This window comes from Cannabis sativa, chromosome 7 (assembly GCF_029168945.1).
Source record: "Cannabis sativa cultivar Pink pepper isolate KNU-18-1 chromosome 7, ASM2916894v1, whole genome shotgun sequence".
In the NCBI taxonomy this organism is placed as follows: domain Eukaryota; kingdom Viridiplantae; phylum Streptophyta; class Magnoliopsida; order Rosales; family Cannabaceae; genus Cannabis; species Cannabis sativa.
In genome coordinates, this window is record NC_083607.1 from 29,881,887 (window position 1) to 29,893,647 (window position 11,761).

An 11,761-nucleotide genomic window follows, 5' to 3' on the forward strand; every position below is an offset into this window, starting at 1 on the left:
CAGATACTGATGGAGTATCTCACCTATAAATATAGGGTCTCGGTCCCCGAGCTCCTCACTCATTCTGTTCATAACAGCGAAATTCCATCTAAAGAGAGTTGAGAGAGTGAGGAAGCCCGATTACCCACATCAACCAGTTTCCTTTGCAAATCAAAGCTTGTGTGGTTTTGAAGCTCAAAAATCAATAGCTGGAGGTATTTCGATCCTATAGTTTTATAGTGTATGTATTTGTTTATTCCGCATGTTATCTACATATACATATATTTCATTTTATACATATAAAAATCTAACAATTCGGACTTAGTGCAAAAATCTAACAATTCGCACTTAGTGCGGATGGATGCTGTTTGACTAAAAAAGTATAGATTGGATCAGATGAACACCCCTACCAGAAGACATTGCTCAAGAGCAATGATTTCTAAACATACTACACTTTAGGAGTGGTCATCTAACCTGAGTACTAGTTTTTTTTTCCAAACATTTGAGCGAGATCCACTAAAAAAGCCACCTACTTAAGAGTAAGTGTTCAAGTGTTGTGCACTTTATGGAATCATCAACCTTATGCACTTATTGGTAGTATTTTCTTAAATGTTTACTGTTCCAATATCTTGGCACTAGAACTAGTTTCATGTTCTCATCATACCGACCAAGTTTGTATGCTCTAAAATCTGTAAGTTCTATTACTTGATATGGTCCTTCCCAATAAAATCCGAGCATGCCAGCTACACTGTCTTTTATATTTAAGAACACTCTTCCAAGGACCATGTGAAATTATTTTACAACTTCACAGTGTTCACACTAATTTTATAGGATTTATAGGACACGTCCCCTTAAACTAGTAATAAAAGAAGCATAATGGATACTGAGAACAATTTAAAACTGCCGTCGACATCTTTTTCTCTTCAATGTAACCTTGAACTTCATTTGACAGAAATTTAATCAGACCTAGTAAGTTAAATGGCTATACACGTGCTCTTAAACTAGTAACAATAGAAGAATAATGGATACAGAACAATATAAACTTGTCTTCTACATATTTTCTCTTCAATGCAACCTTGAGCTTTATTCAATAATAAATTGGATTTGACAGAGAAATTTAATTTGACCTAGTAAGTTAAGGAAAATGGCTAAATACAAGTAATAGTGTTATACAGATAAGGTTGTACAAACCCTTTAAAGCTAGCCCCCGAAAAATTCTTAGGTTAGCTTGATGATTTTGTAGACGGACACTTTCCACAAGAGACGAATTTCAATAGGGAGCGAGGTCTCCTTGCTCTGATTTTAAAGCGTGAAAGCTGCAGATAGAGCAAAGTTGTGAGTTACATCTTCAAGCAGCGACAATATTATTGTCATTATACATAAACTAACTAGCTCCCAATATTGGAATCTATATTATTGTCATTATAAAACGAAAATAAACGATAAGCAAAAAAGTTAGATTGTTCAGAAAGAAAAAAAAAAACAAAGTTTATTGCCAAATAAAATACTAGGACAACCAGAAGTCGCCAGATGAACTGAACAAAGAGGTCAATAAGCAGATCCAAAACTTGCATACTCTTATAAATCTAGTACATCCAAATAATCCAGTAATAGCTTGGCGTACACAAGTAAGCACAACAGAAGTTTTCAGTATTTTAAGGGGTTGGTCTTGAAGATATATAATTCGACCAAGATAATCAAGGCAACGAGTTACGGTTTGTATACGGGCAAGAAGAATTAGGCTAAAGCTACGGCCTTCACCTGTTGCCCCACACACAAATTAATAAGACTTAAGGCAAGTTTATTGTAATATTACAGTAACCATGCTTTACCTTCCGGCGAGTTACTTTAGATGCTTTCCAGCAAAGCAAACTTCTCGATCGAGGTTCCAGTCTCCTGCACATAAAGTAAATCCATAAATCAAATGAAAGGGAATAGAGCAACAACATTAAAGCACTCTACGATGGCATAGAAATTGAGAATTCTCTCTTTATTTGCCGACTTCAATGTCAGTAAAGATTGTAGATGAAGTGAGAAAGATAATGGCAATAGAATAACTCACAGATTTTCCTGTTCCAGCTTTTCAGCAATCGAAACAGCTTTGCGCTTTGACCACCCATTGCGTTGGGAACATCCCTCTGCTTGTTGAATTACATGTGCAAGAGATACTTTGCTCCTAACTATGCTCTGACTCTGACATTTTTCCCCAACCTTCCGCCTATCTGCAACTGAATCAACACCTGATTTCTGTTGGGAAGTTGCTGCTTCTGCTCCCATTGCACCTTTTAAACCTCTTCTACCAGATTCTTCATGGTTATTAACATGCTCATCACCCTTGGTTTCCCTTGGAGAAGCAGCTGTTTCAACAATCTCAGTCTTACCCGTTTTATCTGCTTTGAAAGGCAATGCCTGAGCTTCACCGCTCATTCCATTCATATCTCTAATCTGCGACGAGCCATCCATAGAAGCTGGCAACATAAGAGGACGCACCCCTGTTTTGAAGTCTTCCTTTGATTCACATCTAATTTCAATTGTGACAGCGGATCCCAGAACTGACTCAAATGCCTGTAATATGTGGCCTCGAAATTTCTCAGCAGTAGATTTAGTTAGATGTGAACTGAACACTAGCTGCACGGTAGGAGCTGCAAGAGAGAACAATCAGATAGCAGGTGATAATAGACACTAAAAATAATAAAGTACTTTGATGTATAAGAAAACGGTAACTAAATACATAAAACCACAAAATTTGAAAGGAAATGATTACGGTAAACAGTACAAGAAGAAGCTACTCATTTCATCAGTACAATTAGATAGTCTAAGCATAAGTTAAGGAAAAGCAAAGAAAGGAAACGGATGATGCCAGTGAGACACCTAAGGCCACCCAAATGAAGGACATGACAGTTGAACTCATCTAATGTTCACAAGCCATTACAATAGATAATCATGAAAATGCAAAATTAATAAATAAATTACAAGAGAGAGAGAGAGAGAGAGAGAGGGAATACTAGCATACATCTTTATAAACAAAAAAAACAAGCTTATTACTATCAAAACAGCAATCTTATTATTATCAAAAAAGCAAGGCGCTGTTCAATTCTCGTCAAGAGACCAACACTTTTCTTTTTGTAGTATTAGTATGTTGTATAGGAAGAGGTAAAACGCAAACCAATAATCAATAGTGTCCAGAAAAGTTTGGCTGGAATGACAAAACTAGCCTAAACAAGAAAATTGGTTGATAAATATACGGATACATGTCTTTGTACATCTAAGTATCATATTGGGGTATAAGAGGCACCTATAAATGACAGTAAATGCAGACTAATTGTACCTGCACCGAAACTGACAGACATCAGTTTTCCTTCTTGGTACAAGAACTCTTTAACACCAACATACTGAATGTTGTGAAGCACCTCCAACCAAATTTCTTCAATTTTACGGCTTTTTCCAGAAACTGGCCTGCCACTTTCTCTTATTGTATCAGTAGAACGTGTAGATGTCTGTTGAGGGGCCATAGAACTACCATTATGTCTTTTCCTATCCAAAGTAGCATCCTTCATTAAACTATTACCATGTAAACCAGAAGTTCCTGCTTGTCGAGCACTTGTTGACAAACCTCTCTGGCTATTTAGCAAATGATCTTGCTCACTTGCTTTTCTAACAACATTTCTTCCCCCCACATTATTAAAGGCCAAGGGACTATGGTTAAAACTAGTGTCTCCTGAGGAACTAGGCAACAAATATTGTTGATCAGGTGCAAGCTGGAGCAGTGCAGCTGTTAGCCATGTCAGCTTGTCGTTTGAAGTTCGTAGCTGTTTTTCGGCTTCAGACAGAGTTTTGAGAGCTTGACGTAACTTTTCCATATCTTCTTTGGATACTGTATGCATCAAATTTAGACATAAGATGTTTAAAATCATGATGAGAGTAAGTAGATTGAGCTGGAAACATTACTGAAAAAGAAGAGTATTTGTCCGGCACAAAACTAAAACCAGTTAATTTCTTTCAAAACAATGAAGGTTATTATTATTTTCTCCTTTCTTCTCTTTTCCTGTCATTTTCTCGATAAATAATGAGATAGTTTACTTCTTTTAAGAATTGTGACTTGTGACGAGAATTATATAATAGTGATTTTAATTTTATATAAGCATTAATTTACAACCAAAAAATCCAAATAGTTAGGTCTTGATGATGATAATAAACAGTCATCGTAAATTAATAAAATCAATAAACTTTATGACTCACGTGGGTGGCGGCGAAAGAACTTCCGTCTTGGCCTCTCTCTTGTACAATCATAACTGCCAGCAAGTATATCTGTAATAATTGTTGCTAGTTGGGACATCAAGCCTAATGGCTCAACACCAGTTTCCATTATGACTCTCAAACTCTTAACAGTGTTAACTGTATCGGCAGATAATGCTAAATCAAGAAGATCAACCAGTTTCTCATCACAGATGAGCCCAACCTGAAAAATATATAAATGATTTTCAGAGTGTGACAAGCAGTATATTTACATTCACAAAAAGAAGATTATGAGCAAGTAGATAAATTATAGCAGCAATGTCAATGAAAATGTGCTTGCAATAACTGCTCGATATTTTCGAACCAGCACTATTTTCAAGATTTAAATATGTAATAAGAAAAAAAACACACACAGTAAGACATTGAAAAGTATAATACTGATAAGAAACACCATACCAGCTCCTGAACCAGAGGAACAGATATTTTCTGACCAAGCAAGCTTAGTTGCTCAAGAGTCATCTCGGCATCTCTTAAAGAACCATCTGATCGTGAGGCAATAAGTTTTAGGGCATCCTTATCAATTTCTAAATCTTCTTTGTGTGAGATCCACTGCAAAGTATAGATGATATCTGCATCTTTTAGCTTCGGGAAAAAGAACTTTTGACATCTAGATATGATTATATGAGGCAACAAATCTAGGCTCGAACAGACAAGAACAAAAACAACCCTTCTAGGAGCACGATCAATAACCTTTGATATAGCACTCCAACATTCAGGGGACAATGTGTCACAGTCATCAAATATGAAAACTCTGTAATGTGATGGCAGCTGAGAGATAACCATATTGTCAAGTAGATCCATAATACGCTCAAAGTCAAAATTACTTACAGGGCCAACTTCTCTTATATTTTTATTCTTTCCCATATCATGTGCTATGCAAGAATTGCAAAACCCACAAGGTTTATGATGTTCTAAAGACAGGCAATTTAAAGCTCTAGCAAAAACGCGAGCACAGGAGGTTTTCCCCGTCCCATGAGGACCATAAAAAACATACAACAATCCTACCTTCCTTCTCATGACAGCATTTGAAAGAGCTTGAGCCACCAAATTCTGTCCCACAAGTTCTCGGAAGGTTTTTGGCATGTATTTTTCTGTCAGATTTTGATGTCTACTGCGGCAGCGCCCTCCTAACTTTCGTTGATCACCTGATCTAGCTTCAGAAGCAAGGTCAGAATCAACATCATGCTTAAACAAATTTTCAGCATAAATACCAAGTTCCCCAGAATAGCGACGCACCCAATCAGCATTTTCAGTGCTCAGCTGTGATCCAGAGGCATCAACCAACAAAGGCAGTGCCTCCCCATCAGATTTAGAAGAAGAGCTAGAGTACTCAGATGCTACAGGGATGTTCGAAATATCTCTCCCCTGGCCACTTGGACCTCCTTTCCTTAATCTTGAATCAGACAAACCGCAAGATAAACTTTTTCCAGCCATGTCAAGGATTGTTTTGCCTCTATGATGAATTCTTGACCAATTCCAAGGGATTCCACACCCATTTCTAGGAGCCTTTGTCACGTTTTGTTCATCAAACTCTTCCTCTCCTTCTACATTATACTTGGAGTGTACTGAACCTTGGGCTACAGTATTAGAAGCTACAGACAACTCATTTTGAGCATTGATATCTTTAGATACTGCGGCAGCTCTACGTCTTCTTGCCCCTCGAAATTTTCGCCGCTTTACCCTATTCAATCCGCTGCAGTAACCTCGGATGCTTTCTTCTGCTTCCAGAACAGCTTTCTCATGAGTTTGTCCTCCACGCAAATGGATGTTAGAAGAAGCTACACCATCACTATCCATCTTCATATCATTTAACTGCTCCGAAAGGGTTTTTGCATGAGACACTTGGATATGCTTCCCCTTTTGTCTAACTTTCCTTGTTTTAGATGCAGAATTTCCTGAAACATCATTAGAAATGACCTTGCTATCTTGATCTACTGGAGGTTCCTCTTCACCACCCACAATACCTATCCTATTACTCTTCCGACTAGACTCTTCCCTCCTTGTTCTTCGAACATCCCTAACTCCACTCTTACTACTTCGTTCGCTGATTGCTGCCATCAAATCATTAACCCCGGCAATCTCACCCGGAGCAACTTTTGATGTTAGCAAGCTTACAAATGGTGGAGAGTTACCTGAAAGCCTCTTACTATCCCTTTGACGTTCAATACCTATTGACCTTCGGCCCTCCCTAGCCAATCCATCATTTTCTGCTTTCTTAGGATGCTGGTCGACAATTGAAGGTGAATGCCACGAGGGAGGACTGGCTGACGGGTCTCTGAGAGACCGAGACCTCTGAAGGACAATGAGGTCCCTAATGAGCGACCTGTCTGTCAATATGGGGCTGTGCTTGTGCATATGATTCTTCAAGTGAATGCAGTTTGTCAAATGGATGTGGTTTCGTAGATGATCACCAATGTCACCATTAGCATCCTTAAGAATTCGATCTCTAACAGCTCTGGTCATGATCAGAACGGTTTATGTCTCCAATAGCAGAATCTCTCGTGTAATAAAGAAAGAAATCAAAATGTATAGCATCTTTTATTGCAAAGCGACCCAGAAGTTATGGCCTTACTTTAGTAATAAATAAATTTCATCAATCCCCAGAAATAACATCCCCACTAATTTTTCTTGCAGAACTAAATATAACGCCAAATTCCACCAATCAAAGATCTTTCATCAACAGATAAAGTAAGCAGTTTCACATTATGAGACCCCATTTCCAGTGATACCGTCTAGACACGGGCAACTTCTTTTATTCACAAGATAACCCTTCAAAAAGATAAAAAAGAAACAAAAACAAAATGAATGTGTCATAGTCCATGGTTTCTCCTTAAAAAAAAAAGGGGTCAACAGAATACAATTAGACACATCATACCAAATAACATAGTTTTTAATCGTTGTACTCAAATGGCATCCACCGTGAACTCGATTTAAGCTAATTGAACTTCAACATGCAAAAACATAAGGACCGAATGGACAGAAGGAACAAAATAAACAAAACCATCTTTATGAAACCTTAGAAAGAACCAAAAATCCAATCTTTTTTTTTGCTTTAGAAACCTGAAAAGCGAAAGTTTTTTTTTTCTTTATTTCTTCTTCTTGTTTTTTTTTCCCAAAAAAAGCAGAGACTTAAACAGAGAAGATGGCAAGAAAGGAAGGGTAGTCAAACAACCTGAAATCCGAAAAGGAAAAACCACCCGTTTCGATCATTAAACCCCAGATCTCAAACCGAGGTTCACATGCACTTCATGAGCTTTCCTTCCAGAGAAAACGATACTCAAAGAGAGAGAGAGAGAGAGAGAGAGAGAGAGAGAGAGAGAGAGAGTGATAGCTCAGCTGAACACAGTAGTAGAAAATGAAAAATAGTAGAGAGAGAGAGTGAGATCTGTAAAAGGACAGTTCACAGTCACAGACCACCTCTGAGAGCAGAGTGCACAACTCGCCAATAAAGCGGTGTGTCCGTTTGTTTGAGCATGCACATACTATCCTATATTTTATTCTTCTTCTTTCGTTTTGTTATTAAAAAATTTAGAATTTCCCAAAAATTTAAATCAAATCAATAACAATAAAAACTTGTTCTTGAGACTTGCCTTATTAATAATAGGTAATAGAACTCGTTCGTTGTGCGAAAACATAAAATAAATCTTAATTTTAAAAATAAATAAAAAAATAAAGATAATTTAAATATTGAAAAATGGTGGGACTGGGGACCAACGGCTTCATGCCCGTTCCGTTGAAATTGCCGGTTTTTCTTTTTGTTCCAGTTGTAAGTTGTACACAAAAGACTCATACCCTTTTTAAAACCACGCCGAAATTAGAAGAAAAAGGCCCAAAAAAAACCTTCTTCTTCTTTTTTCTTTTATTTATTTATGTATTTATTTTTGTAGGGTTTTATTTATTATTTGTAATTTTGTTATATTTTTAGTGTTAACATAGTTCACTTTCACTCATTTTGTAAACCTTAACAATAACAAGTTTCGCAAAATCTATGTTACAGCTGGAATCTTTTTTATAGCAATTCTTAACCAAAGTTAGTAATGGCCTCGTTACATCAATATTGTTCATTTTCTTCATTCACGTAATTCAATAATTAATTCAAAAGTTAGATTTCCCAAGGAAAAATTGCTATTTTTATCTACTAAAAATATGATAGCATATTTTGCAAAATATACTTGTTGAAACTTAGGAAAAATAAAATACGAGAGAAAGAGAAGAAAGACAGGGACAAAGAATTGCAATTCTCATTAGAGAAATAAGAGTACAGCAGTTGATTATATACTAACAGGAAATAGAGCAAAATATAACAAACTAACAACTCAACAATACCATAAAACTAACCAACTTCTAACAGATTTGAGGCTATCTTATTCTTATCTATAACAGCCCCCTTCAAACTAAGTGTGGAAGGAGAAAACACACTGAGTTTGTCACGAAGATAAGAAAAACGAGAGCTGGAAATTGGTTTGGTTAGGCAATCAGCTACTTGATCCAAAGCAGGCACATGCTGTACTCGAATATGACCTTGAAGCACCTTGTCTCGAACAAAATAGAGATCAATCTCGATGTGCTTAGTGCGAGCATGGAGAACCGGATTAGCAGCCATCATGACAGTGCTCAAATTGTCACACCAGATCATAGGAGGCACAGTCAACGGAAAATGAAGTTCCTGAAGAAGACACTAAATCCATGTAACTTCAGTAACAACACTTGCAAGGCTACGAAACTCAGCTTCAGTAGAAGACCGAGAAATAGTGGACTGCTTTTTGGATCCCCAGGAAACAAGTGTGCCTCCAAAATACACACAAAAACCAGTCGTAGAGCGACGGTCATCGGGGTTCGAGGCCCAAGCAGCATCACAGAAGGCCTCAAGATGAAATTGTGAAGCTGGAGTGATGACCTAAGGAGCGATCTGAGCAGAAGGAGAGGAGTAGACGATCAGATTGTTACGACGATCATCCAGCCCAAAGCCCGTGCTGAAATCCTCGCTCAGAAAGATACTGATGTGATTCAAATCGACCAGAATGTCGAGCAGGTTAGCCCAGCCTTACAGGCACAGCTAGACGAACTGAAAAATATGTTCCAAGGCATGGCTGGATAGAGAAACAATGATCTCGAGCTGGATCGAGCACGTGAAGAGAAGATGGAAAATGTACACAGGAAGAGAAGATCCTCTTTCCCACCTCAAGTATTTCGAGATGCAAATGGATTTGCAGGGGATACGACGGGATATGTGTTGCAGAATCTTTCCTACTACCCTTTCGGAAGCCGCTCAGCAATGGTATTTCAAGAATAAAATATTAAACAGATTAGATATAGACTAATATCATAACCAAAGATATCAACCTTGGAATTTCACAAGATTAGATTACTCCTTCATATGAATTCCATATCCTTATTTACTGTATAAATTTTCTACACTAATAGACAACATAATAACTCAATATTATTGGGTTTTATGCCCTAAATAAAACACATTTCAATATAATCAGATTTACTAATTAATAAAGATCAGAAATCGCATTTTATGTAGCATGGTTTACATGATTTATTTCATGTTTATATTTAATGTATAAATTCTATTATGTCCAGAACATATGTATTTGTTCATGATTATAGTGTTGTCAGCACAGTGGAATATAATCATGATTATATGTTCAAAAGTTTAATTCCCTCATTTGTCAGTTCACTGGATTTAGACTGGCATGATAATCAGCGATAGGTATGCTTACACCTTGGATAAGTGTTATGTCCTTTCCAGGGCATTGACAAAGTTTACCAGTATCGGATGTATGGAGTATACATTGGAAGGGGCAGATATTGAACTTGGATTAGATATGATAAATTTACTGTAATATCTATTCAATTCAATATCACCTAGTTGATCCTAGATCAATGATCTTAATCCTGACATGGTTAGGTTCGATCTCAAGAGTGGTATTCGTGTTCTTTGATTTGTTAGTTAAGCCTACTTTTTGGTTAGGGTGATACGTATATTTTGGGAACACTGTAGTACAATTAAGTGGAGCGCTAATCATAGATATGGAATCTATAGCTTCTATCTGGATATATAGAAGTCAAACGAAGATTTCCTTTGAGCAAGGCTAAATAGAAATAAATGATAGAGTGCTCATTTTAGTGATTATATTAGTTCATTAAAATATCATTTATAGGTGGCCAAGTTTTTTAAGGATAAAATAAATTGAAAGGGTGTAACGGTAATTTTGTCCCTATGCAATGTAGATTGTTGACTTCGCTTTTAGCCAACGACAATGAGTCTTTTTGATAAGCAATAAACGATATGTCGTAATAAGAATATGTAATAAAGCAATAATAAGACACAAAAAATTTATAGAGGTTTAGCCCCGAGCAGTTCGATAATAGCCTAATCCTCGTTAGTTGTATTGACTTAAGAATAAGGAAGAAGTTTCCTTTTCTTATAGCTCTTACAATAATATCTCTGAATATATAATTCTTAGATAGCCTTAGCTTATAGCGTTTCGGCTTACAATTTCTCGGTCCTTTGCCCAGTGAACATTCCTCACTATTTATAGGGCTGGAAACTTGAGGAGGAAGAGTTTCCTCTCTCGTTACAATGTGCATAAACAGAAAGATCGTGTGATCAATGCTGAATGCAAGGATTGTGGGATTGAGGCTGAATACACTGATAGTGGATCGTGTGTATGCCACATCCACGTAAGTTGATCCCTGAGTTATAGGGATTGAGCTGGTGACTCATGATGCGTTAAGCTGAATTCGCTAAGTGTTGCTCATTCTGCACGGCTCGTTGAGTGTTCCATTCTGGATATGTCAGCGAGGCATCCTGCTCGGCATGTTGATCTGAACGGATGCTTTAAGTAGAGTCCACGTGTCACCATTCTCGTGATGCCACGTCAGAGTGCCAAATTTGGGATAACATTTGCCCCCCAAGTCTGTACGGGACCTCCGAGGTTGCGTGTAGACTTATTCCGAGCTGGCTCTGCCTTTGTATGGGGACACGTGTCGAGCATGACCGTTCGAGACTCGATGTGAAGCTGACTGGGCGTCCCTTCGGTCTTCGGCTAATTAATGCTCTGACAATTAATATTTTGAAAATTCGAACTTCTCTTCCACGGCTGACGGTTGCACTCGATTACTTTTGATTTCCCATATTTGCTTTTGAGGCGGGAAGCCGAGGCGTCTAAGGTTCCTTTATGTACAGTTATCCTTTTGCCTATAAATACTTGGAGTACTGGCACATTACTCATTTTATCACCATTCGTTGTTAAGTAAACTTCAGAGCGAAAAGAGAGAATTTTCTGGCTTCGAAGTTGCCGAAGTGCCTACAGACGATTTCTGGCTTGCTTGAACCCGGACATTCGAATCTTTGAGTAAGTTTCTGATTCCCTTTATGCTTTTCCTTTGCATGCTTACGCTTTGAATGTAACTTCATTGTAGAAAGAACACTTTAGGAAACCCTAGGGTTTGAAACTTCTGGGACTCTTCTTTT

At 37.5% G+C, this 11,761-nt stretch overlaps 1 protein-coding gene across 4 annotated transcripts; it reads right to left on the minus strand.

Annotated features, from left to right (window-relative positions):
* Positions 1 to 1,036: 1,036 nt before the first annotated feature.
* Positions 1,037 to 8,065, minus strand: LOC115697193 (protein STICHEL-like 3). Of its 4 annotated transcripts, none has more exons than XM_030624107.2 (8): positions 7,448 to 8,017; positions 7,151 to 7,219; positions 4,672 to 7,044; positions 4,219 to 4,438; positions 3,308 to 3,853; positions 2,042 to 2,621; positions 1,812 to 1,875; positions 1,037 to 1,295 (listed from the first exon to the last, which is right to left on the minus strand). In XM_030624107.2, exons 3-8 carry the CDS (start codon positions 6,736 to 6,738, stop codon positions 1,203 to 1,205), a joined length of 3,570 nt encoding a protein of 1,189 aa, XP_030479967.1. In that variant the 5' UTR covers positions 6,739 to 7,044; positions 7,151 to 7,219; positions 7,448 to 8,017; the 3' UTR covers positions 1,037 to 1,202. The 4 variants fall into 4 exon arrangements, with proteins under 4 accessions (XP_030479967.1, XP_060974776.1, XP_060974775.1 ...); XM_061118793.1 differs by having other exon boundaries at positions 7,151 to 7,335; XM_061118792.1 differs by having other exon boundaries at positions 7,151 to 8,065.
* Positions 8,066 to 11,761: the final 3,696 nt, after the last annotated feature.